The 27,599-nt window shown below is 40.3% G+C and overlaps 1 protein-coding gene across 2 annotated transcripts; it reads right to left on the reverse strand.

Annotated features, from left to right (window-relative positions):
* Nucleotides 1-1,946: 1,946 nt before the first annotated feature.
* On the reverse strand, nt 1,947-26,920 carry PTPN2 (protein tyrosine phosphatase non-receptor type 2). 2 transcript variants are annotated; one of them, XM_053396599.1, is made up of 10 exons: nt 26,632-26,920; nt 20,594-20,684; nt 14,950-15,050; nt 12,591-12,689; nt 12,331-12,468; nt 11,477-11,686; nt 10,083-10,244; nt 8,573-8,766; nt 6,687-6,890; nt 1,947-2,289 (listed from the first exon to the last, which is right to left on the reverse strand). In XM_053396599.1, the coding sequence occupies exons 1-10, from the start codon at nt 26,704-26,706 to the stop codon at nt 2,268-2,270; spliced, it is 1,296 nt and encodes a 431-aa protein (XP_053252574.1). In that variant the 5' UTR covers nt 26,707-26,920; the 3' UTR covers nt 1,947-2,267. The 2 variants fall into 2 exon arrangements, with proteins under 2 accessions (XP_053252574.1, XP_053252575.1); XM_053396600.1 differs by having other exon boundaries at nt 6,789-6,890; nt 26,632-26,918.
* Between the last annotated feature and the right edge of the window lie 679 nt (nt 26,921-27,599).

Below are 27,599 nucleotides of genomic sequence, written 5' to 3' on the forward strand. Positions count from 1 at the left end.
TTATATTCCCAAAGCTAGCTGCTTTTTGACACATTAAGGCAAGCTTCCTCAAACTCAGCCCTCCAGATGTTTTGAGACTACAATTCCTATCATCCCTGACCACTGGTCCTGCTAACTAGGGATCATGGGAGCTGTAGGCCAAAAACATCTGGAGGGCTGAGGTTGAGGAAACCTGCCTTAAAAGTCTTCAGAAGAACAGTAACTTCAATGAATATTTAGTTCTTACTACATTATGTAGATGATGATCAACAAGACTGTATTTTTCAGTCTTAGACCAAAGTTGTTATTCCTTCTATTTCCAGCTTTCAGAGGTAAGTACCATGCCTTATGTAGCAAAACAGTGTCACCCACCTGCAAGAGAAAGGTAGGCTAGGGAAAATTCAAGGTTTACAGAAACAAGCAATTTTTGTTTTAAAAAATTAACTGGGAAACAGAAAAACAGCTCAAGACTGTGTGTGATGCCTCAGTTCCATTTGTATATTAAAGTGTGAATATGTTTCCTTTGTTGATGGGTAGACATTTTACCCAGTCTTTGGAAGATGGGATATAACAAGGATAGGGTTAATACTGATGCCAATTTTCAGTTTGTTTTCCGTAAGCATGCTTTATTTTCAGAATACTCAAACCTTAAAAACAAATCTCTGTAGGAAAGCAGTTTCCACGGTGCCTATAGATGTGTTATTACTGGTATTTTATGTGTAGACCTGCCCCAAATACTAGGAACATAGAGGAACCCAAAATGGGCTCAAACAAAAATAGGCAGAGGTCTTGTCTGTCTCTAAGGGGAGTCTACAGCCACATGTCAGGCACTTCTTTCGCACACCCCCCCAATAAACCAATCAACTGGGCCATGGACTCTGGGCTGCCCAAGAAACACAGCTGAAGGGAAGCCTTCAGTGCTATTTCGTTTCTTAATACAGCATGACATACCAAGATACTATTTGTGCTCAGAACTGCATCATTTTTAGCCAGTCATACTAACTTGTTGTGCGATAGCCAATATTGGTCATACTCAAGAGTAGACCCACTGAACTCAAGTTTGCTTTCTAATGAAGCCCAGCTTAGTGCAGATTTCCCCTGCAAACCATGCTATTTAAATTTACCATCTTCCTGTTGAAAAGTGTATCACAATGGGATTAAGTTCCATTAGAAACAACTTTTAAGAAACTAGTTCTTTACAAGAACTTGTGAGTGGGCTCATCAACCTTTTCATAGAATCAGAATTGTAGAGGTGAAAGGGATTCTGAGGATCATCTAGTGCAACCCTCTGTGATGCAGGAATCTCAGCTAAAGCATCCATGACAGATGGCCAACATCTGCTTAAAAACCTCCATTACTTTTTAAAAAATTTTTGCTATTGTTATTGGTGGGTGGTATTCTTTTGCTTTTTAAAAAAACTCTTAATAGTATGCTGACAAAAGTAACAGATTAGTTACCTAAATTGTAGGTATATAAAATGAACTCTAGTTTTAAAAATGAAGATAACATACCTTTATTGGGGACCAGCTTAAGTATCACAAAAGTGTGAAACTTCCAAATGTTCTCGTCAGGCAAGGTATCACACAAGTAATTTAATAAAAAATTTAAATGGCTAAAGACTACCATGTTTCTCCCTCATCCAGGAGCAACCATTGCTTCTTTATTCCGGAATAGTATGTATGTACAGCTGACATATTAGTTTATTTTCTCACCCCCTTTTAATAACTTCTTGCCTAATGAAAAACAGAAGCCTGGTTAGTCACATAAAAGTATTGCCCAACTGGATTTTGGAGTTTTTTAAGGGCTCAACATAGCTTCCTTAGCTTTGTAATATACGTATTCTGATTAATATTTCAGGCGGCCATAATGGTAGCTGAAGGTGATAAAAATTAGGGATGACACTTGCATTTCTGTGAAATGAAATAGCCCTTTTGTGGGATGGGGAATAATACACACACAACAGTATGTCAATTAAAAAAAATATTTAATGCTGCCAAAAGTATAAAAAATACAATAAGAATGGCAGTACAAAGTATTTTCTAATGTGATCTCTTACATCTCTCTACAGTTAATACAAGCATAAAACACTTAAGACAAATTTCATTTTGCAAAGTCTTTTGCTGGTGATGTACTTCATTCCCTGGTTGTTTACGTTGTAAACAGATAGTTATGAGGCCACTTGTGTATTGCTCAGACCTCAGTTTTGTTCCTGAAGAGGGGTCATGTCCTGCTTTGCATGCCAAAAGTATATAATTTTTAGCTGCAGAATATTCACAAGTCTTGGAGATCTAGGTGTCGGTCACTCTCGGCCTAAAGACACACAACGCAAAAGAGTCACAGATTCAGTACAAACAGAAGTATACTGCTAAGAGGTATTACAGTTTTACTGCAATTGTAAGTTGAAATATTTTTTGAAAGTCATGAAGGCCTTATTTGATATTGAGTGGTTACTGCAACAGGTGTATCCTTCCTACCATGGATAAAATGTCTTTGAACTAGTTATGAGAAAGGCACTGGGAACATTCATGCTCCAATTAAGGACCTTTTGAATTAGGAGGGGAAAAATACAAAAATGCACTTTGATTAAAAGGAAAGTACATTGTACGATGTGTACAATTTTGTTGCATTTGACTCTCCTGAAAATTTCACTACCTTTAGAACTAAAACGAAAAGCTTAAAACTAATGTTAAGTGAGGATACAAGAGAAAACATGGAGAATCAAGATGGTAACCACTGCATTTCAATTGAGTGCAATATTTTTGAAAAAAGTTAATATGTTGGATAAACTATGAATTGACAAAGGCTTTTAGAGTATTTTGAACAAGCTTGCTTTAGTTAGAAATGCAAACCTTCCATTATGTGTCTAATAATCAGTTTGATGGGCAAAAAAGTTAACTCAAAATCTAGCTTTCTCTTTGCACAAGGTTCTCAGACCCTTTATCATATGGGAACTGCCAACAAAGTAAAACAAATGTTTGGGTAGATGAACATCAAAGATGATTGCACCAAAGTGGTATTGAGACAGACCCAGGACAACTCAGGTACGAACTGAAAAAGTAGTGGAAGACACAAACCCAAAAAACACAGGAAAGAGGGCAAGTGAGTCAGGAATTCCAGTTTTGTTGGGTTGCTTCCCATATCAAGAAAGAACCAACATCATTTCCCTCTCCAGCAAGATGGCCACCCTCCCAAATACTAGTCAGGCTTACTCTTTCCTGAATAATATATTGTCTTTATAATAACCTGACACATGTCAACTACAAAAGTGACTTGTGTGGTATTCACTTTTAAGGCTTTGCTCATTTTCTCCACACAAACCACTGTAACATTGTAAATATATATGCAATGCTTTTTTTTCTGGGGGTATGCAGGGGTACGCATACACCTAAACATTTTGTGAATCTAAGTTTGGCCTCATTGAGGGGCAGTATTTCAATATGCGTAGGTTTTGAGTACTCCTAAACATTTTTTTTAGAAATAAAGCACTGCATATATGTAGATATATAGTTATATAAAGTTATATATATGAATAGTTTTATATATATATATAGTGTGTATGTGTATGGATTTGCATGTATTCATCTATAATGAAAACTGCACAGAAAATATTCTCAAATATTTTCATGAATAAAATTGCATATAAATGATTACGGTGAAAATATTAAGGAGCAAGGACAATATAATACGCTCCATAAAATGCTGCCAAGAGCAAAACATGAAGTTACTTCTGAGGGAAAGGGAGGGCACAGCTCAGTAGTTTAACTTAAGTGTTGTAACAGACATCTCCTTGGCATCTCCAGGTAGGGCTTGGAAAGACTTGTGTCCCAAACCTCAATAGTACTACTGAGCTGGATAGACCAATAATTTGACTCACTGAGGCAGATGCCTATAAGACCTAGGTATGTATTGAACAGTAAGATGGAAAAAGTACCACCATTCTTTACATGCACACAAGCTTTCAAGAGTGCCTAAATGTGAGTTTGAAACTGGCAATTTAATCCAGAAATGAAATACATTTCCATCTTCTATTGTGCATTTGGTTTCTTGGAAAAGGAAAAGTCCATTTATATAGAAATCCTGACATTCTGATCAGTACCTTTTTGATGTTCAAGCTTCACAATTCCAAAATACTCCCTCTATTAACATTTAATAATCCATAAGGGAAATAATAGTAAGAATTGAGAAAAATATATTTCAAGACTTCCTTGATTTAGTTCTACCTTGAGTTTGATTTTGTTTAATCTTGAGTTTCCTTTTATGCTGTACTGGATCAAAAAGCTTACTACACTTCAAAACTCTCCAAACATATGGTGCCACCCATTTGTTCAGGATTAGAATTTATAAGATCCTTAGAACACTTATAGGAACTCAATAATCCTAAAATTGCATAATTCCTCTCCCCACAATGAAAAACAAAAGCCTTGGGATTAGAGTTTTGTATTTTCTTGGCCCTGATTTATGTCTCTAATAAATCTATGAAAATGGTGGGCGGAATAAGCTTGACATTTCCTTAAAATCCTGTGTCCTAACCTGTAACAATGTTTGATAATTGTGTCCATATCAGAGTACTGTAGTTCAGTTGTCTTAAGTATTTTGTTGGTGCTGAGATTCATAAACATGCCATTTCACCGTCAAAAAGTAGCTCTACTGTTCTTTCCACTATCTTATATACCCACTATCCATAGGCCAACATAGAAGAAAAATAGTATTTCCATTTCCTTTCTAGGAGAAAACATTCATATTATGGGCTATTTATTTGTTTCCAGCTGCAACACTTAATACGGCCTACATTTTTTCTTTTCAGAAAATATGACCAAGTTTGTCACATGCTGTTTACAACCACTATAAAAGATACTAAAATATTTCAAGGAATAGGAGTCAAATCAAGTGAGACACACAAAAACGTTTTCACATTTAATGGAATGTTTGAACTTTAAACACAAGCTATGGCTTCCAACAGTAGCTGCAGTCTTAACACAAACTTCCCTTCAAAAAGAGTCTGTTTGAGATATTGAAGCTCCCAGTAGTCTTATAAAAATTAAACATTTTCAAGTTTTAAATAAAAGGTAACTACAAGCATAAATACATGAATGCAACTTACAGAGTAGAAACTGAGAAGCAGCCCCTGTTTGCTTAACACCAAATACCTCAAAAGGGCAATTCACTAAATCACTAAGTTGGGATGGTGATATCAGTAAATTTCCAAACCACTCTTGAAATGTTGGGGATGGGTGACCGATAACTAATGCATACTCTTTCTGTCAGAGAAGTTTGTACAAATGTAGTTTTTTAAAAATACAGTTATCTACAAAAAAGGATTAAATAGAGTTACAAAATTTATTCTAAGTCTGGATAGTATAAATGGTTGATGGTATATTATACACACACACACACAAATGTAACTGTTTTGCATTCAGAGTATGACACCACACTGTTTATTGCTTCTATCCAGTTATGAGAGTTGATAAAGCCTTGGCAATTGAGTCTACTACATCTAGTGGACTATCATTTTATGCAATATATACATGGTTGCTGAAAGTATGCATTAGTTTGCCTCATGAGTGTGGATGGGTGGTTCTGGACTCAGAATAATTGTCCAAATGCCTACTTCAGGCGCAGCCACACCCTCCCTGAAGAAGCAGGTTTCTCCTGGATCCATTTTGGTCACTAAAGACCTAGGTGACTTCAGTGGCTAGGAGTGCCTTTTATCAGCTTTGGCTGGTAAGACATTTATGGCTGTTTCTAGATTGGGATAATCTGACCACTGTCATCAATGAGCTGCTAACCTCCTGACTGGATTACATGACGCTCGCCCGGAAGCTGCAGGAAGTGCAAAATGTGGCAGCTTGACTGCTTTCTGGTGCAGACTATCATAGTCATGCCACTGCTGAAAACTGCAATGGCTATACATTAGGTACCAGGCTAAGTGGAAGGCACTGGTACTGGTGTGCAAAGCCCTACACAGTTTGGCTATATAAGGAGTTAGATGATCCTTTAGGCATCAGGATGCCTAAAGGATCGTCTAACTCCTTATATACCCAGACAAGAACTGTAAAAGAGCCTGTTGCAGAAACCACCTTTTTCAGGAGGCTTTTTCCATATAATATACGAATTGGGTCTTTAGGATGGTGACACCCTTCGGAATTCCCTATTAGACAGGTGCTATCCTGTCTTTTAGCCCCTACTGAACCCGCCCCCCTTCCCCCGGTCTCTTTCAACAAGTGGATACCTTTTCCCAGTCTGCTTCTGAGTACTATTTCTCACTATTTTATATATAAAATTGTTTTAAAATGTGGGCAGTTTTATATAAGGAGTTGCATTTACTATGGAACTATTTTTCTTATTTTACAGTTGTAACTGCTTTCTTTTATATTTGCGTATTTTGTTGATGTAACCCACCCCACTGCGGGGTCTTAAGGTAAAGGGCAAGTAAGAAATCCAATAAATAAATAAATAAAATTTATGTCAGGTAGCAATTTGGTTCCATAAGTACCTAAAGCAAAGAGTGCAGCCACAGTGACTAGTGATCAGGTTCATGTGTTATGCATTACAAGATTACTGCATCGATTGCAGTTATATTCTCACTTGTTCTGTCAACTGCAGCAGCAGTCTTGCACCTAGAAATAGTTGCTATGTTCCCCTCAAATCAGTGGGACCGATTTAAGCTTTCTATTACTAGATGCATGATTGCAGAAGCACTCACTTACATGAGAGCACCTTGGAAGTACAATTTCCAGCAAGAATAAACTCCAATGAAAATGGCTGAACCAAACCCAATCTTAGTGAGAATAGGTTTCCAATATAACCACCTTTTCCTTTTTCGTTCAGCCTCACTCAGCTTATGCTTCATCTGCTGCACCATCTGTGCTGTGTTAGCTTTCCTGTCGTCTCTTAGCCGTTTCCGAACAGCCCTAGAAAGGAAAACAAAAAATGATCAGGTATAGTCACAGATTTTTAATCCACTTTGATTTAAGTGCATGATAGGTAGCAACATTTAAAACACATCAATTAAAAAACCCCCAGAAGAAACAGTATTGCTTATGTTTGTTAAATACAAAATTGAACAACGGCAGCTTAAACCTGGCCACAAATATCTAATCCTATTAAGAAGGTCTTCTTGGAAGATCATCAGGCTGACAAGCTTCCATGGGAAGAGTTCTGTAAATGGGCAAGAGGAAATCCATGAAGATGTAGGTACATTACACATGCACACACATACTGAACAAATGTATGATTCCCACCCTCTATTGCTACCTGTGTGCATCATTTACAAGTAAAATATATGATTTAATGATGTGGCACTTTTAAAGGATGTCCACTGTTGAGGAAGCACTCCAAAAGATAAATGGCCAAGCTTCTGAAGAAACCTCCAAATCTGTCATTTTTTTTAAAATAAAAAAAGAGCTTATGCCCACTTTTATGCTTCAGCCCCTGAAAGGTTGATCACTGCAGCTGTAGTGTATAGTGTATAGATTGAATCCTGTTTCTTGAATTTATCTGGAAATGAAACCCAGTATAGAAAATATAAAGTGCCCCCAGTGGCTGACAGTAAACTATGGGAGAAAAAAAAAATCAGTTTATGTATCAAGTTATGCTACTAAAGTGGAGAGGGAGTGAGAGAAAGAGAGAAAATGCATTTTGAACTGTTGAGCTGGGTTTTGATATTCAAGGTAATATACTGCAGTTGCATAAGTACTATGTTCTGCACGTAGATAATATGGATCTAGTATTTCTTCTGCATGCAACGTGATCTCTACCAATTCCTCCCTCCATTTGTGGCTCCCTGTCATAACTTATTCCAAGGGTCCACCAATCATGATGGACAGATTATCAAGACACGGAGGGGATTGCATTTTGAGCGACGGCGCATGCGCAAGCGGCAAAACCCGGAAGTAACGCGCTCCGTTACTTCGGGTTGCCGCAGAGCGCAACTCGAATACGCTCAACCGGAAGTGTGTTTAACCTAAGGTATGACTGTACATGCAATCTGGAGCAAGGGCTTAACTTGACAAACACTGTCATGGTTTCAAATTGCACTACTAAACACATCAGATCACGATTAAGACCTAGAAGTTACTGAATTGAATCCAGAGTTGACTTCTGTTAGGTGAAGTTTGGACCCAATTCATTGCAATTACTACTGAGCATGTTTGCATCAGCATACAACAACACAGCAAGTGTTTTAACACTTCCTGAATATTTTCAGCTTTAAGGGTTATAAGCTTCCTTTTTAAATAGTAGTTCAAAGTCTTTATTATGACTACGTTTATAGAGCCCTTCAGTGATATTCCAATGGGTGCACAAACAGAACAAAACAAGATGCAGATCCTGAAACAACTGTTGGATTTATATAACAAAGATCTACTAGCTCCATTGTGGTCTCAATCCATATACAGACCACCATATTCAGCTTTCAAACACTTTCCAGAGTTCAGTACAAGAATGTAACATCAAGATTAAGTGATATGAATTACAATCAATAGTATGGATTTTGTAACAAGGGGTACTCTCTTCAAATCATATGGCATTGGTTTTTAAAAATGGCCTTGGCTAGTGGCCTCTTTTCAAGCTATTATATAAAAATGATACTCACGTGTCAGCACTTGGATCTGCAGTATTTTGTATTGAAGAAGACATGTCAGTATTTATGATGTTCTCACTTTGCTCCTGGTTTTCTAATCCCACTCTGTTCCCATTGTGCCTCCCTGTAGTTAGTCTGGTTGGGTGTGGAGGGGAGCGTTCAGAACTTGGTGCCTGGTCCTCTTTTGAGAGTTCCTTCCACCGATTCTGAATGGAGGACAGCTTGTTAGAGTTTTGAAGTTTTTTTTTTAACTACCTGAAAAGTCACAGGTACAGTTATTTTCAAAGGTGAGCTACAACATCCTTGGATAAGAACGACAAGTTGGGTTCAATGGTTCCTTTCCATATGTGAAATACTATGTCATACATACATTTACAGGACTGGTTTAAAACTTGCACTATAACACTCCACAACAAAAAGAAAACCAAATCCAAAGACACTGTGCTTGAAGAAACACAGAAACTGCTATGAAACATACTTACCGTATTTTCCCGTCTATAAGATGTCCCCATTTTTTGGGGACTCAGATTTAAGAAAATTGGGGGAAATGTATACGTGTATAAGATGCCTCCTAATTTTTGACATTATTTTTAAGCGAAAAACCTAGTCTTATACACAGAAAAATATGGTATATACCACTGTACAAATTTTTCCTCTAGAGTTTGTGGGATAGTACTAGTGGCCAGTGCTATTTCTCTAGAAAAAGAGGTGCCTGAACTCACCATGAACTCCTCCCTTGTTCTCTTATAATGGCAGTTGTGCCCACCTAAGAGGTACCAGAACTGAGCTCTGGTGAGTTCTGGCTGAAAACCCCCCACTGCTAGTGGCTGTCTGTTTCTTGTTCTTTGGATCTAACTTTTAAACACTTGAAAACTTTTCTATTTCACCAGGCCTGTGCAGGCAATTAAAAGTACACCCCAACAATTGTCTACTGATGTCTGTTTTTAATTCCTTTGGTTTTAACTTGCTTTTAACTTTTTATGATTTTACTGCATGGTTTTTATGGTTTTATATTGCTATAAACAACTGTAATACTTTTATGTTACAGTTGTATATTTATAAATAAAATAAAGTAAATCACAAAATAAGTAAACTTCAGCATATAAGGCTGTTTTACAAAATTGCTATATTCATCAAAACACTATATAAATTTTACTCATAACCTTTTTTTGATCTACAGGCCAGATCCTTATCAGGATCAGGCTTATGGGCTAAATTTGACCAAAATGCTACAAAACCTAAGGTTTCCCCCTTCGTTTTAGCAGGGGAGTCAATGTAATGAGCACATGATTAATCCTGCTGATTTGGTCAATCACCCTTGCTTCCTGCCAGCAACAGGCATCCATCAGTTGATGTAGCTTGCAACTGCACCTGACAGGTCTGGGGAAAATGGTCTCATGGGCCAAAACTGGACCACAAGTGACATAAACCCTGAACAGCTGGATCTGGCATTATTAATAATTTCATTACAAACTCTTGAGCGAATGATTTAAAAAGCAGTCAATTTATGCTAAACGTTTACCTGTATAGTAGAATCACCCATTATGTATTTTGCTCCTTCTATTACAGCCATGTATGAAAATCTTAGCTGATCTGGAGTCTGAATAAGTCCCATTCGATATTTTCTCATATTCAATAAAACTTGCTTTATGTCTACAGAAAGTGGGTCTTCTCTTTTTTCCATCTGTGTAAGAAAAAATAGCAACTAGTTTTAGTGGCACTATGGCAGTTCATGAACAGGGTGAAAGCTGTTTTAAAATAAAATGATTTTCATGCAAGTATCACTGCTCTCTGCAACAAGAGAGAGAAGGGGAGCACTCCAACTTTGCACCAGCAGATACTAAAGCACATAGCTTTCCTCTCCTATCCCCTGCAGAACCCTAAATTGCACCAGAGGGCCCCTTAAGCCTACACACCAGATTTCCAAGGCATAAAAATTATCACCCAAAGAGAGTGCACATGTTATCAGAATGCTGATTTTCTATAAGACACTTCAACTCACTCACTCACTTGCCTTTTCATTTGCAGAGATAAAAAATAGAAGTATTACCAAAGGAAATAGAAAGCTGAAGTTTAGTATATGATATATACAGCGGTACCTCGAGTTACATACACTTCAGGTTACATACGCTTCAGGTTACAGACTCCGCTAACCTAGAAATATTACCTCAGGTTAAGAACTTTGCTTCAGGATGAGAACAGAAATTGCGCAGCAGCAGCAGGAGGCCCCATTAGCTAAAGTGGTGCTTCAGATTAAGAACTGTTTCAGGTTAAGAACAGACCTCCAGAATGAATTGAGTTCTTAGCCCGAGGTACCACTGTATTCAAACAGCTCCTGATGCAACAATTTGAAAACAGTTTGATATCTCTCCCCCCTTGAAATGTAACACATTGTTTGCTTGACAACAGTAGCCTGTGCAGAAAGAAAATATTGAACATGGGAGTTCTGCCCTTACTGTCTTAACATGCCTAAATTTGTCAAGAGGCTAGGCACAAGGGTATATAAAAATTGCAGTACAGTGGTTACGTACTTAATTCATTCCGGAGGTCCGCTCTTAACCTGAAACTGTTCTTAACCTGAAGCACCACTTTAGCTAATGGTACCTGCCCACCTAGAATCCTGAAACGCCCACTAGTGGGCGGTAGGGGGTTCTACGGCACAAGCTGAATCCTCCTTCCATCGAGCACTGGTGGGTGGTAAGGAAATTTTACCATCAAGAAAGATGCATTAGTGGGCGGTGGGTATCAAAAGGTTGACTACCCCGGTCTAAATTGTCAGAGCAAACACTATTTTTCATTTAATGGCAGAATTCAGTTTTTCAATTGTTATTCAGGCATTGTAAATTAGGATTTTTTCCATACCACTACAAAGAAACTGAGCAGCAGTTATTAGAGGAGCATCTAAGACAAACTTACCAAGATAAGGCATGTGTCTACCAATGAAAATGTACCGGAGCGCCCGATTCCAGCACTACAGTGAATGACTGCCGGCCCATGTTCAGGACTCAGGGATCCAGACTCTCTGACTTTAAACAAGAAGTTGAGGAATGAAGCTGGGGATTCAGGAACTCCAAAGTCTGGCCATGTAGTATAATGAAAATGGAATATCATCCTGGTCTCATGAGTCTAATAAAAAGAAATGGGTTTAAGAGCAACTTATTGAAATAAATATGTTTTGCATCCAGGCAAAACAGCATGCAGTAAGATGGCTGATCCAAATGTAACAATTCATTATTATGAAAATAATTCCAAACTGAATCCCTTGGTTGTAAGTTTGAATGGTCCTCACCTAAAAAAGCTTCCTGGAAGTAAGTGTGTGTGTGTGTGTGTGTGTGTGTGTGTGTGTATTGGCACAACATAGAGAATGGTTCCTGTTCAATGCAAAAGTTTGCTCTCTATCAGCTGCTGTTTGAATATCATGTTTCATTAAAAGGCAAACGTTTATTTATTTTTCTTTATTCTGTGTACACTTAAGATATACTCTCATTCTGAAATTCAAATAATGTTGCGCTCTCAAAATGAACTCTTCCCCAACCCTAAAGGCCAAGGCTGCTGAAGTCAAGTATATTGAGTAGCAAATGGTAGTTAAGTGTGAACAGGGCTTAAGCCTGTGCCTGGCTGCTAATTGTTATAATCAGCAGTTCTCTGTGCACCAAAGATCAAACATGCTCCTGCACCTGCAGATAACTTGGTCACATGAAATATGCCATGGCAACAATGACATACACTTTTCACAAGGGTTTTGGAGACAGGTTTTGATGAACACTTACATTGAGGTTTTCTAGTTGAAGTTGGCGTACTGTATAGTAGGATTTGACATCTTCAGATTTTAACCTGACACAAAATCCTGTTTCTTCAAACATCATTTGTTCCTCCTCTCTTGTTGGCCAGTACTGTGCACATTTCACCTAAGTTATAAGATTAAAAAATTCCACATAACAGAGCGCAAGTAGAAAATAAACCATATACACTTCACTAATTGCATGTTGATCTCAATAAAACCAATTTTAATGCAGTTATGGCAACTCACCGAATCTTTCTCAACAATTCTGTTTAGCATGACAACAGCTTTGGTCTTTTGTTGCCATACCATTAGCCAGAAATGGCAACATGTATTAGGAAGTGGACCCTGTAAAAATAAGGGAAAGGAGGCATTCAGTCAGCAGTCTAACATAACTCAGAACCTAAATCTTGGAAGCAAAGTTGACTATCACCCAATAATCTAGTTGTAAATTAAAAACACAGGAAGCTGCCTTATAGTAAGCCAGACCACTAGTCCACATTGTCCAGATTGACTAGCAGCAAGGGGTTCCTATAAGGGTCGTTCCCAGCTTTACCAAAAGATCCTGGGGCTTGAACCTAGAATCTTCTGTAGGTGTTCTACCACTCAACGACAGTCCCTTCCATTAACATGGTTTAGTGGTCAGACGTGCACCTCATTTTTGGAAATATGAATAGGTCTAGCCCAGCCTTTCAAATGATGTTGTAAGAATTGCTGGCCTACAAGCCTACTAACCCTTGTGGCTATGTTCTTATGTTCTATGTCCACTGTCAGAGGCAGTATTCTGAACTCCAGCTGCTGGAAACCACAGGAATGGAAAAGTGCTCTTGTGCTGCTTGCAAGTTTCCTACAGACATCTATTTGGCCACAGTGAGAACAGGATGCTGGACTAGATGACAAGCTGGCCTGATCCAGCAGATTCTTCTTATTAGTCAATCTGTCCATATCTACGTGGATTTTAAAATACTTTTCAAAATCCAAGTAGATATTCAGATCTCAGTTCCTTAAAACAAAAAATAAACAGCTGCTTTGGACATGCTTGTGTGGCATTTTTCAAAAAGGCAATCATGACCTCTCTCCTCCGCCAAAAAGAGGAAACAACTGACATCTTTAGGGTAAATAACACACCGGAAAGCAGCTGGCTTGTTTCAGTAACAGTTTTCATGTTCAATTTGGCCAGACACATTTTCTAAAAAGCCTAAATTTAGGTCTATTTAACTGTTAACAGCAGCACTTTGCCCATAATGGCTTACTAGTGTTCTTCCAGCAAAGTCTGTTTTCCCCGACATGCCTCAGTCACAAAACATATAAGATAACAAAATAAACCATGTAAGTCCCCCTTTTCAATAGCCAACATTACTGACTTGTACTTAACTGGATCTCCATTAGGTGGGTAAGACAGAACAAAGGTTGTTCATGAAATAAAAAAGCTACTGTGACAATTTATTCCCACATAAACACTGCAGGGCCAATGTTCCAAGCAGGGATTTGAGTTGAAAACTTGCTCCAGATCTGAAGTTCCAGGTTGGAGTTTCCTTTCATAAGATTTTTTTTATTTGCCTCAGGCATGGAGCAGTATTTGCCTCAGGCAAGGTTATTTCCACATCACCTATCTTGTTCTAAGCCTTACGATGATAGCAGTAATCCCATTTGGATTCCCACACAGAGGTTGGGCTGTGAGTACCTGTCCCCACTATACAGCTATCAGCAAAAGCCAAGTGCATTGCCTTGCCTTTGCTGCAGAAGAATAGCTTCACTTTACCAAGCTCACCATAAGGTTAGACATCCAAGGAAAGCACAATCTCTCTACACCAGTGGCTTTCAACCAGTGTGCCATGGCACCCTGGGGTGCCTTGAATGATGGTCAGGGGTGCTGTGGGCAACACTGGCCTCCCAAAGGCTTGCACAGCTGTTTGTTGCAGCAGCCCTGGCCTCAAGTGTACAGTGCCTCTGGGGTTGGCCAGGAGGTGCTTCCCAGGCCCCTGTGGGGCAGTGTGAGGAGGCACCTCTCTTTGGGACAGGGATGGCAGCTCAGAGACCAGGGGCGGCAGCTGCGGCTGCCCGGAGGACTCCCAAGGTGAGGGGAGAGAAGATGAGGCTGAGGGAACACTCCACAAGGAAAGGTGTATGACAAAGGGTGAGAGGTTGCCAGCTCTGCAGGGAAGGGGTGACATAGCTGGGCTCCTGAGTTCCACAGGGATGCCGCAGAAAGAATGTAGCTGGTCAAGGTTGCTGTGGACTCAAAAAGGTTGAAAACCTGCCCTACAGCATTTTATTGTGACATGGATGCAACTGTGATTGTGGCCTGGTTTACCAAATCAGGACTGAACATTAGATATGAGCACTCTCCTTTCCTATTGCATGCTTGCTTAAGCACAAATACCCTAACGTGCATTAAGTCAGAATTTCTTGTTATATCCAAACTGAGGAAACTCTGACTTAACGTTTGTTAACAAACCAAGAGAACAAGCCAGTGTGTGGCAGGAAGTAGGGTGGGATGGAGCAAAGGAGAAGCACTTAAACCTGGAATAGTCATCTGAAGAGCCCCGCCCCCATATTAGAATTAAGTCACTAAGCATATAACACCTAAAAGTCGAATACTACTCACCTGCGTTAATATATAATTTCTCTGAGCTTCTTCATTAACCACCAAGCTTGCATTGATATAATCATTGTCTGTATTCTGGAGTATTACACGACTGTGATCATCTTGAAATAAATATAATTAGTAGAGTATTAAGATTAAGTATCAAGTTTTTTATGGATAACTTTGCTCAATGCACTAAACTTAAAGCCAAGATATTGTGGTACAAGCTATGTTATTTAAACTATTTATGATCTACTTTTAAATATTTTGTATATAGCGCGCGCTCTCTCTCTCTCTCTATATATATATTATGACTAAATAGTCTAATATGCAATCATACACTTTTTCACGCCCCACTTCCCAAAGCAATTTGGAAACAAATTAAGGATATGCATTTGGGGGTGGGGAAGAAATACTAGGAAGCAGAAACTTCCCTTGAAGAAGTCTTATAAGACAAGCATCAGTTGAAGAGCAATAGATTTTCAATCCTCATACTAAGCATTTTCAAAACATCAATTATTTAATGTTCTAGCTAAACCGCCTTTAGCTAGAAAAGATTTATTGGAGTTGGATCTTTTTAAATCTTCTTACTGGTCACTCTCTATACCAGGGGTGTGTAACCTTCTTGGCTCCACGGGCCAGATCCTTAACAGGATCCATATCAGGATCTGCCTCATAGGCCAAATCTGATAGGTGCTGATGTTAAGGAGGGAAGCTCGCAAAGGCATTTGTAAGCTCCCTCCTTTAAGATCAAAACTTGTGCACTTTTTGTGCAAGTGGCGGTAGCAGCAGAAGTCTGGTGGGGAAGAAGTGTATGCCTGCTGTTGCTCGCCTGCAGATGCACAGGAGCACTTTTGAGAAAGCTTCACATCCTGCTGCCATTGTTGAGCAATCCTCTTCCCTGCTGTAAAGAGGGCGCATAGCCAATGGAAGATTAAATGCTGTCCTCCTGCACATCAGCTGACATTCCCAGTGACATCAGCTGGTGGGTGGGTGAATGTGGAAGGGTTGCCATATGTCCAGATTTTCCCAGAGACATCTTCTTTTTCAGACTTAAAAATTCTGTCTGGGTGGATTTGTCCAATTCGCCAAAACGTCTGGGGTTTTTTGTTCGGTCTGCCCCTCCACCGCCTCCTTGTGCTCCAGTTGCCATGCAATGTGAGGGGGTGAAGCTCCCACTTTGTCTGGCCTGTCTGCCTTGCCTCTCTCTCTGACTCCACATCTCATGCTTCCCAGCACTTTCCTCCACCCTATCTCCTCCTCTGCTGGAGCCGCTTGCTGGGCAGCTGGGGCTAGGCTGGGCAGAGGGGTGCCGGTGGCAGGTGTGGGCTTGACAAGGGATAAGCAGAGGAGGGCAGAAAATGGCAGCGCCCAGTCAGGAAACCCAAAATGATAGCAGCTTCCACCTGAGGACACCTGCCCACCCTGACTCTGCAGCCCCGTGTGCTCCCAGGAGAGAGACTTATAATTTTTGTTCTCCCCCTCTCCCCCATTATATATTTTTTTCTCTCCTCCCTTCTTCTTTCTCTTTTTTAAAGGGAATTCCCCCCCCCATTTCAATTTATTTTTTTTACTACCCCTCTTTTATTTTTGCTTTGTTATCATTTTATTTTATCTAAATTCTGGCCCCTCTCTCCCTCCCAGTCAATTTGAGGAGGTGGGAGAGAGCTGCATTAACTCTCAGCTGAGTATACCAGGACTCAAGAGCTAGTGAGAACCTCACACCAGCTAGTTAAATTCTACCTCCAAAAATTTTAACCTTTTAAAACTGTCAATTTTTGGTTTATTCCTTCAAATCTTAATTTACATCTCCATTTTGATTTTGCATTTTTAACCCAAAGAAAGACAGGGGGAAGTCTTTACATTTTGATTTTTAAACTTCGCCTCCCATTTTAAACTTGATTCCTTGTCTTGAATGCTGACTTTTATTCCCAAACCCCTACTCCTACTTTTGCACTCTTTACCCTCATTCAATCATTTAATCCTCCCTTTCCCCCTTCCTTTTTCTTTTAATCTTCCCTTTCATTCTATTATTTCTTCTACACCCACATCCATGCACCCCCTTCCCCCCCTTGATATGAGTGCATATACATGCACAAATACAGACAGATACTAGGGTTGCCCTATGTGGGGTTAAAAGTCCAATCCGTAGTTAAATGTAGAAGTTGGAAAATATGTGTCCTCTTCAAAATATGACAACCCTAGGTTTGAGGAAGGTGCCCTTAGAGGCCAAATTAGACACTCTGGAGGCCAAGACTGGCTTGGCAGCCAGAGGTTTCCAGTCTTGCTCTCTAGATCATGAAGCACTCTAAACATGGGTAGGACACCTTGTATCCACCTGGGCATAAAAACTCTGACTAGCAAGTAGATTACTGAAGTTACTGCCGGATTGCTTCAGGACACAAGCATCACCACTTCAGGAAACAATTCCATCACCAGATTATCTATCATATGTAGTTTAGATATTTTTACACCTACACCTGCACCCATTTGGCATATACAATAGGTGTCAGGCTCTTCAGGGGTGAAGAATCCTGACATTCTCTATGGGTAGCATTTAAACCTTTAGTTGTAACATTAATACAGCTGTACTTGAATAAGTGTTTCACTCAATATCTCAGTAATTTATATAATATGGACCAGCATTATAATCTTTAAATCACAGAACGGAGGTAAGGAGGATATAGCATTGGCCTGTTTAAGGCCTCCAATTCTAACCAGACTTCCCAGCATATACCTGAAGCCATGTCACTGCACCATCTCTCCTTTTAAATGTTTGTAATTAGAATTTTCCCCAAGACTGGGCTTCTCACAACTCCCACCAACATGTATCTTGCCCATGACAATCATCTGTAATAATGTTTCTTCATCATTTCTAGGTAAAAGGCTAGGGTTTGCAAACTGCATACATGAAGTGTTACACTGAGATGGAAAGCGAACACAAATAGTCTATTATGCTTGATGAAGATCTGGGGCTACAAGCCAATAAACTGTGTATGGTGCAACTTACTGTTTTGTGATCAGTAGCTGATCAGATACAACCCGCTTTTCAATCTGCACAATGGCTTGCATTGCTGCATGTTGGAGATGAAGAAGCAAATATGTGGATAGCGTCCTGGCTGTGCACACCTTTATGTGTGTAGACATCTAATTTAAATTACAGCCAGGGTTTGTACACTCATGGAGCACCTAGAGATATACGATCGATACTGAAAGTATAGGGGTTGGGAGGGATCTCTGACACCATCTAGAGACACAACCAAAATATGTGTGGCTGGAAATTAAGAATGAAGACCTACAACCTTGAGTCCCTGTCAGACTGAAAGTAAATCTAACTGCACAATAAAGAAGCAAGCACAAACCAGCACCACACAAGAAGACTGTAGAGAAAAATTTACTTCAAGTGTACAAAAGTTTTTACAATATATGACTGTTCAAAATGAATGAAACAAGCATGTTTTTCCAAGCCTTAAAAAGTCAACGAATGCTTGGACTCAGAGATAGATGCTGTTTTCCAGAAAATATGATACCAAGCGCAATCACTTTTGGTACATGTATTTTCCAGAGAGGATTTAAAATCTACAGAGTCTGAACCAATCTATCTATCTATACTATACAAATGCTTCAAATATTGTTTCCTTGAAGGGGAACTGTTTACCTTGCTTGGAAATGAAAGCGTTAAGTTTCTTTTTTCATTATCAATTTATTGGAACTCAAATGTTTCTGCTGGACAGAAACCAAAACCTTTGTAAATACTACATACCATTTGCCAACAGGAAAAACTTAAGATCTTGTTATAGTAAATCACACATACTGGTGCTAGTGTTCTCGGAAAGATGATGTCAGCAAGTACTATTTTAACCAGTGAATCACCAAGCTGTGCTGTTGAATTTCATACAGAAGACAACAGTCTTACCCCACTTCTGTGCTTCAGTCCATCAATGACAAAAAGCAAGCATTTGGTCTAGTTTTTCAAATTATTATTCAGCTCTAATTTCATCAAAAAGAGCAAAATGGCTCTATGCAGATTATGAAGGGATAAATGGACTCTGAGCTTGTTGAACAAGCCACATCTCTGCAGTGTTTACTTGTAGAGACTGCAGATTTACATATTTTAAGTATACCACTGAATAATAAGACACTGCTACATTTCTGGGAAATGCTAGTGAGGAGGGGGTGTTGTATGACTCTGGTCAGAGGTGCCTCTGTTCAGTGTCACCCAGCTGAAGGACAAGGTAGGTCTGAGGAGAGGCCACAGGCCAGATAAAAAGATTCTGCAGGCTGGATCCAGCCCACTTTTAACTGTACCCACCCCTGCCTTAAGACAAAAGTAGAGGGCTTTTTAAAAGTCTGCCTCTTAGTGGATAGAGTAGAGAGTATCCCAGTATTCTGGACCACTGGTGGTGACAAGTATGGAAAATTAAGACTTATTCAAATTTTCAACATGCCCTTCTAAATGTGATTAAAATAAAGTCCAGTACTGAATATACTAGCTCATAATCTGGCAGACAAGAACTCCAGTCAATAAGCCATTTATCTTGGAAGAGTCCCACAGACATCAATAGGATTTTTAAAAGACTTTTCAGGCATGTTTATATAAGCCTAGTTTGCTGGAAATGCTCAAGACAGAAATTACTCTACTGCCAGCAAAGTAATTCCTGGAGGTCACTGTGACCTGGAATCTTCACTTTTCCATAGCAGTTCAGTAATCCAGCAAAAGTTGAGAATAATTCTACCTTGCTTTTTATAAAGCACTCATTTAATCTTTTAAATTGACAATTGCCATGGAACTGAATAACAATCAAAACAACACAGACTGTATGGAATTCATACAAATTACCACTTCTGCAAAACCAATGTTTAAAAAGAATCTACATTAAATATATTTAATTTGACAAAATTTGCTAGTTTATGGGAGTAGAATCTTGAAACAAACAATGTTCCCATTCTGACTGTCTGAATATGCTTATCACAATAAATTTGCAGTTGCTCAGCTTTTCTCTTCCAAATATGGTACTGTCTACAGCCTGATGGTTAACTGAGTGACATGGAATTGTCCCAAACCATGTCTGGTACATATTTACCATAAGTAGTATTCCTTCTGAAAGATACCAGAACTGTCACATCTTTTATTTCAACAGCATAACAAAGTCGAGTTCAGATGACCTATCTTTATCTGAAACCGCATAAGAGAAAAATGAAGGAGCTTCTTAAGTGACACATACTTACTGCAACATCAGTCTTAACAATTTTTTAGAAGTCTGGATAATAATGATTATCCAGGGTTCCTGAAGGCACAGCAACCTTGCAGAAGTTGTGCATGTGTAGTTCTGGTTAGCCAGTTCTGGCACCTGACTAGAGGACTGCCTGGGAGGCCTCTATACACTACTTTGAGTTCCACAGAAGAAAAGTGAGATATAAATATAATACTGCATGGATAGAAGGCTTCTATAGAAGTCTCTCTATATAAAGTACAATAATTTCTACATGACTTCATTGATTGTATGCACTTTCATCTCAATGACTGCAGTGGAGCTTCACATATCAAACTCTACAACACTAGCCCAAAACTATTTAAAGTATTAGCATTGGTAATGTCAAACCTACTTTGTCATGCACTAGATTACCAAAAAAAAAAAAAAAAAAAAAAAAAAAGTTTACTTACATGGGCTAACATCTCTGTACCTATTACGATTTCGATTTTCTGCATACTTTGCAACTCTATGTGAATAATCACTGGACTGGTGCCGAATATCCTGGAACAAACAAAGATAGTTGATTATGTTATGATTACTTCCTGGCAGTACAACAAAAGATACTGAAGAAATAAAAACAAATATTATATTTAAAGGCACAGTAGAAATTTATCTTACTCAATTTGCTGTAATCCTTATTTCTTTGTCAACTGAAAATTCAATGACTACTGTGATCACAATTCAACAAGGACAGTATTTTATGCAGTGATTAAAATTATTACAACCCAAGTTTCTAAATTAGTAGAGTGCATTCATATAGCAAACTTCTGTCAAATTTAACAGCTGTAAAATAGAGATAGCCTTGGTCTATCTATTAACTAAAAGGAAGTTCTGAAGAGAACCAACCTAGATATGCAGTAACAAGTTTGGGAAATGGTGTTAATCCAAGTCAGTGATCAAATATTTAGAGAACCTCTTACTACAAACTGTAAACTAGCTAACAGAATGACAGATGCACACTGGGGGTGTCTGAACTGGCTGTTAATACCAAATAAACTAGTTCCATCACCACTCCACACCGCAATTGCTCCACTGCTTCAAGACCCTAATGGGGCTTTTAAAAATGGAATATATATATTAATACACACATGGCACTAATTGCATTATAGTGAAAGCATGTATTTATTTGTGTAACAAAATGTTCGGGACTGAGGTTCTAGAATGCCAACATGCTTTCAAAATTTCCATTTATGTAACTTCTGTTGGGAACAATTTGTATCCTGATACTTTAAGGAGTTTAAAAGTAACTTAGTTGGTACAGCTTGATAGTAAGATTTGGAGAAAGAACTTCATGGCCAAGTGCTCTACTACATCCAGTATGACAGCCGCATTATTGTGCTTATGAGGCAAATGTTAAGATATATTTTAAGTTATTTTTAAAGTCATTTTTGCAACATTCCTTGTGGACTTAGCGTAAGCTTAAACTTGCATCTGAAGCAAAATAAAACAAAACAGAAAGCCACCAGGGTGGTATTAAGTACCACTACTGGGATATAGAGCTTACTGAAAACACAGTTTCTATCAGTCAATGCAGGGGGTGGAACCTGGGGCCCTCTAGATGTTGTTGGACTACAACTCCCATCATTCCAGACTATTAGCCATGTTGGATGGGGCTGATGCAGGTTGGAGTCCAGCAACATCTACAGGACTACAGGTTGACCACCAATGTCCTAGTCACTGACCTAGTCCAGATATAATGTCAAACTATGGTTTAATATTATATCATTGAGTTTTAGCCTATGTACATCCTCCTTCCCTGACATAGCAGTGAGGGGATTTTAAGGTTTGATTCTGTTTTCAATTAACTTCAGTTTATCATTATGCATGAATCTAAAATTGATTAATTTTAATAATGATTTCAAACTGGCTTGTTTCCCTAAACCAAAGGTAAGACTAACCAGTTTGTCTGGATTTGAAAGTCTGGCCAAACAGCAATTATTTTAAAATGGCAGTGAATTATTTTAAACACCTCCTTACAGCCACACTGGAAGCAGGGGGGTGGGGGGGACAACGAGCCCAAGGCTTTTTCACTTAAGCTGAACAAGGCTATTAAGTAAGTATTGCAAAATCCTTCATTTAGTCTGAGCTTCAGTAGTGAGCACATCACATAGCAGGAAACAACTCAAGGACCCACAGAGAAATATACAAATTGGATACTAGTTAGGACAAATCTCTCCCTCCTACAGATAGCTGGCCCGACAAAAGAAAACTGAGTACGCTGCACAGAGTCTGCATCTCTCAAGGGGCCAGAGAAGGATGTAACACAAGAACAACAAAGAAATGGAAATGTTAGTCACATCCTATCCTGGGTACAGAGGGTACAGAGTTATTTAACATGGCAGCTAGGAGTGTCAACTGTGAGCCACCAGTTTCTTAGTCTGATATCTCACTTTAACCATGGGCTCACTCTGAAGTATTAGCAAAACTACTCTCAGGTTCAGCAGCCTTACCTCTTTTATACAACACTGGTCCACCTTACAATAAGCAAGTAAGGATTACCAAAAATATTCACTTTGAACAATATATAAAAAAATTCCCTCTTTCGACAAAGAAAATACCACCATCAGAAAACAGATCATTGGCCCTTGTGTCAGTGGAAATACACAAGTGTTCACCACTCAGTACAAAACTTACAGAAAAAATAGCCCAAACTCAAAAAATAAATGAAGCCAACCAAAGTTGAAATGTTGAAATGAATTCCACACAAAGTGAGGAAAAGAAACAGATTCCCTAATACGCAGTTCAGAAAATACTAGGGAAACGCAGCCAGCAGATAAGGACAGAAGGGACTTTATAAGTCCATAGTATCGTATCACCAGATTAACCACCACCCTGCAGAGAGGAACCCATTATTCACAAAGTATCCAGTAGCAATACAGTCATGTGAGAAATTACTGACGGAGTTAACCACACCACTATGCTTAAGCACGTGGCAACACGTGCTCTGACAGTGGTGGCAAAAATTAGAAGATACCATCAGTGTGACAAGAAATCCAGGGATTCAAAGGCCCAAAGTAAATGGAAACCAGGAAAGCCACATCATAGGCAAACCCTACTGTGACAACAAGAAATATGGATATTATGAACATATTGGCTACCACTGCTCTTCTGATGGAGAAATTCATTCTGCTCTTTCCCATTTTTATTTTGAATTTTACAGAACTATGTATAGGAAAAGAGCAAGGAAGAGAACCACTTTCACTAGAACATACATTTAAATCCAGCCTTCAGGCTGTCAATTCTCAATACAGAATACACAATCACTGAACTGCCTCATCAGGGCAAACAAGTACCACGTCAACCACCTACTTCTACCCTCAATAACAGGGGTCAGCAACCTAAGGCCCATGGGCCAGAAGCAGCCCGCGGAGGGTCGTTTGACTGGCCCACGAGCCGTCCCTGAACAGAGTTGCCCACTCGCGCACTGCACTAAACCAGCGCAGCACAGGGACTCACTTCCGCACCATCAGAAATCATGTCTGCGCCGACGCCAACAATCTCATCTGTGCAGACACCGAAAATTGCAGGCATGTGCACTCACATGCACGTGTGATGCAGCCCACAGAGGGATCGCCACAGGACAGAACCGGCCCAGGCAAAATAAACCTTGCTGACCCCTGCTCAATAACCTTACTGCTTCCTTGTAACACGGAACTTGAGCTATTGCTCCAAACAGAACAGGCACATATAGTTATCCAAGAGATATTTGTGAATTGGTTTCAATCTTATTGATTTGTCATGGGCTCTAATCTAATATACCAATACAAGAAGCAGATTGGAGCAAAAAGATTCAGGGCAGCATGCAAAAGAACACTAAGGCTGTGATAATTACCTGGGAGTAATGACTTACTTCTGAGGAGATATGGCTGACATTCCATGTACTTGCAGCCCATTCCCAAACATTATGTGGATAGCAACCATCACAAAGATTAGATAATGCCTCCCAATTTAAGGGCATTTGAAATGAACTCTGCACATGTTTATAGCTAATCCTGGGAGCTCTCCTGTGGCACAGTCGGTCAGTGCATCTGGCTGTTAATCAAGGTTGGTGGTTCGAGCCACCCAGGGATGGCTGTGGGAAGGATTCCTGCATTGTAGGGGATTGGACTAGATGACCTGCAGGGTCCCTTCTGGCTCTATAATTCTAATCATCAGTATAAATGTATAAGAGTCAATAAACAGAGACAATCCTGACAGGTGAAGGCCCTGAGGGTCTTGGAATTGGTCTGATAATTTATTCTGGGCAGGGTTCCACTCCCACTGAAGATGCTTGTGTGTAGTCTCAGGTACTCTTTGATTCAGAATTGTCACTTAAGGTTCAGGTAACTTCAGTGGGACAGTGTCTTTGACCAGTTCACAGAGAATAGGGCTATCAATGACTAACAACCACAATGACTATGTTCTACTGCCACTGTTGGAAGCAACATGCCTCTGAATGCCAGTTGCAGGGAGACTGAACTGGGGAAACTGCAGGGAAACCCATGTAGGGAGAGTGCTATTGCACTCAGGTCCTTCCTAAAATATCTGGTTGGCCATTGTGAGAACAGGATGCTGAACCACATGAGCCTTGTCCTGATCCAGCAGGACTTTTCTTATATTCTGGTTTATCAGCTAGATCTGTTCCTGGACCAGGAAAGCCTGGTGACAGTTGCTCATGCTCTGGTAAATTCTCAGTTGGACTACTGCAATGTTGGGCTGCCCTTGAAGGCAGTCAAGAAGCCATAAATAGTTCAGAATGTGGGATCGGAATTATAACCAGTGTATCTAGATGGAATCACACAGCCACTGACCTGAAAAGCCAATACTGGCTATCTATATGCTTGTGAGCAGAATTCATGGTGCTGGTGCTGATCCGTAAAACCCTAAACAACTTTAAGCTCTAATACCCAAATGAACAGTTCTTCTGTATCAGTCTGCCTATGCTATTAGATCTGAGAGAAAGCCATTCTTGTGACACAGAATAAGGCCTCTTCTGTGGTAGTGGTACCCCACCTATACTCTCTTCCCTAGAGGCATGACAGGTAACAACACTTTTGACAATTCAGTGCCAGGTGAAAATTCATCTATTTGCACAGCTTTTTTGGGGGGGAGGTTATTATGAATTCTGTCACTGCTAAAAGTGAGGTTCCTGGGTTGTGCCTGCCTGGGCATTTTAAGGATAAGCTATGTTTTATAAGCAGTGATGTTTCACTGTAGTGTGGTTTTACAGTTTTATTGTATGGTAACCTGCCCTGAAATATATATGCCAAACAGCTCTCATAGACATACACAAGTAACAAAGCAACAGTAATGTAATGAGCTTGGGCTTTTAAAACCACCATCACATTAGGTCACGCTGAATCTAAAGACACTTAGCATCGTTTTGAGTATTAAGCATGTGTATTCATATGCTTTTTAATGGACTCCACAATGATGATTCAAAAAATTTACATAAGAAACTAAATGGCTCAAGACTGAACCAACACTTATAGGCCACATTCTATCAAGATCCATACTGAACTCTAAAACCTTTTGTGTGTAAATACAACCAGCTCAAATGTGTTTTTCCCACCTATAAACTTTGGAAGTTAAAATAATCTCCAGTTCTCAACTAAGGGCCAGTTCACACATTATGTGCCAACAGACCTGGATTTGCCACCAAGCAAACACACATCAGGGAGCTGCAACAAATTATGGTTCCATGGGACTGCTCCTGTGCTTGTGTCACATTTAGACAGAACTGTAATGTGTGAGGCATTCCCAAGAGTTTCCAACAGAACCCGGGATTTCCTTTGTTCCTGGCACCATGACACTATGTTTAAAGTGTAGCTAGGAAGTTATTAATTCTGCAGGGCGAGTGATAGCAGCGCACATACGCGTAGAGTGACGTTGTAACACACAACGCGCATTAACGAGGAAGCGTGGCCCCGCTTGGTACAGCAAGGGCAGCTCTTTTCCCTGTACGTCGACAGGACATTTCACTCCGCAGGAATATTCGGCTCAAGTCAACCTACACGAGCGAAACGGCGACTTGCGACAGCCTGAACGACATAGCTACGCGCGGAGCAAACACAGAAGTGTGAGACAGGAACCCGGAGAGACGGAGGCTGGAACTTGCGACACTTCGCTTGACGAACTTAACCCTCCAGTCACCACCCGTGCGAAGCAACTTAAACCTACCCCCACCGGCGCATGCGCACCACTAACCTGCCCAAATGCCCCCTTCTCCTCTTGCCCGACCCCCGAGGCGCATGCGTTTTCCCCTCAGCCCTCTTTTATTATTCCTTCTCGCTCATCACCGCCCCTTCTTAAAACTGGAACATGCGCATTACTTCTCCCAACCTCAATGGTTACCTGGGGGAGGGGGGGAAGCTAGTCGTGGCCCGACGACTTCCTGCACTCTCACCACCCGCGTCGGCCCCCAATTCTCTCCCCCCGCTACACGCCGCCCCCTCCTTCCCTCACTCACCAGGTACCGGGGCTGCCAGCCGTTAGCAGCGTCGATCTCCTGGAACTCCTGTTCTATAGTGGCGGTGACGGACATAATGGCGGCGACAGCCGGAGGAGGGAAGGCCGCTGGGAGCCGACAAGTTCATCACCTACTCCGCGCTACTTGACAGGGCGCGGACGACAACGCGTCCACTTCACCGGCCGTGTTACCCTCGACTACCTTCCACACCGCGCACTCAGCCTCAGCGGCTCTTCGGCGGCATTCTCGGCAGGCGCATGCGCGGAAGGCCACCATGACCGCCTACCCAGAATTGCGGAAGCTCCGCCCATTGGCCGCGAAGGAGGATGGGCGGGGGGGGATCATCCCGCCTGTTCCCTTTGGGCGGGAAGGGAGTGGATCGAGTTTCGTGAGGGGGCTCGGCAGGTGGAGGAAGTGGGATTATTTTCTTTCCTCGTGTGTTAAGGCGCTGGAGGATTGGGGGAAGCGGGTGCTTCTCAAGATCCCGAGGGAGTTCCCTATGTATACTTGCAAAATGCCCGTCAAGCTGAAGGGGCCTGAAAAAAGCATGTAAAGGACACGATTGTAAAGGAAGTTTGATACTGTACCTGTCAGTGAGGCCGATTACTCGGTGTCAGGAAAATGGAAGAAATCCAGTTTGGCTGTTAACGCGGAAGCTGCCTGTATGCAGCATTTTCTTTTTGCTTTATTTACATAGAAGAAAATAAAGGGGCAAACTCGGCATCAACGTTGTGTTGAGCCTGCTCCTTCCAGTGTTGAGTTTAGTAATGAGCAATCAAGTTTGTTCCTATTTGCTCAGGCCCTGTGCCTCATCTGCTTAGTCCCACACTTGTTCTGTTTCTTGGTCACAAAAAAGGAAAGCTGAGAGGAACATAATTCAGCTATAGAACTGATACTTTACATGCAAAGAATCCCAGCTGCAGTTGCTAGCATTTATTTATTTATTTATTTATTTATTTACTTACATA

This window comes from Podarcis raffonei, chromosome 7 (genome assembly GCF_027172205.1).
Source record: "Podarcis raffonei isolate rPodRaf1 chromosome 7, rPodRaf1.pri, whole genome shotgun sequence".
Classification (NCBI taxonomy): Eukaryota; Metazoa; Chordata; class Lepidosauria; order Squamata; family Lacertidae; genus Podarcis; species Podarcis raffonei.

Coding starts and splice junctions, on each gene's coding strand:
- PTPN2 (XM_053396599.1), bottom strand. CDS start 26,706: ATGTCCGTCACCGCCACTATAGAACAGGAGTTCCAGGAGATCGACGCT. Junction 20,685..26,631: donor GCTGGCAGCCCCGGTACCTG/GTGAGTGAGGGA, acceptor TGTTTGTTCCAG/GATATTCGGCACCAGTCCAG. Junction 10,245..11,476: donor TAGACACATGCCTTATCTTG/GTAAGTTTGTCT, acceptor TTTCTTACACAG/ATGGAAAAAAGAGAAGACCC.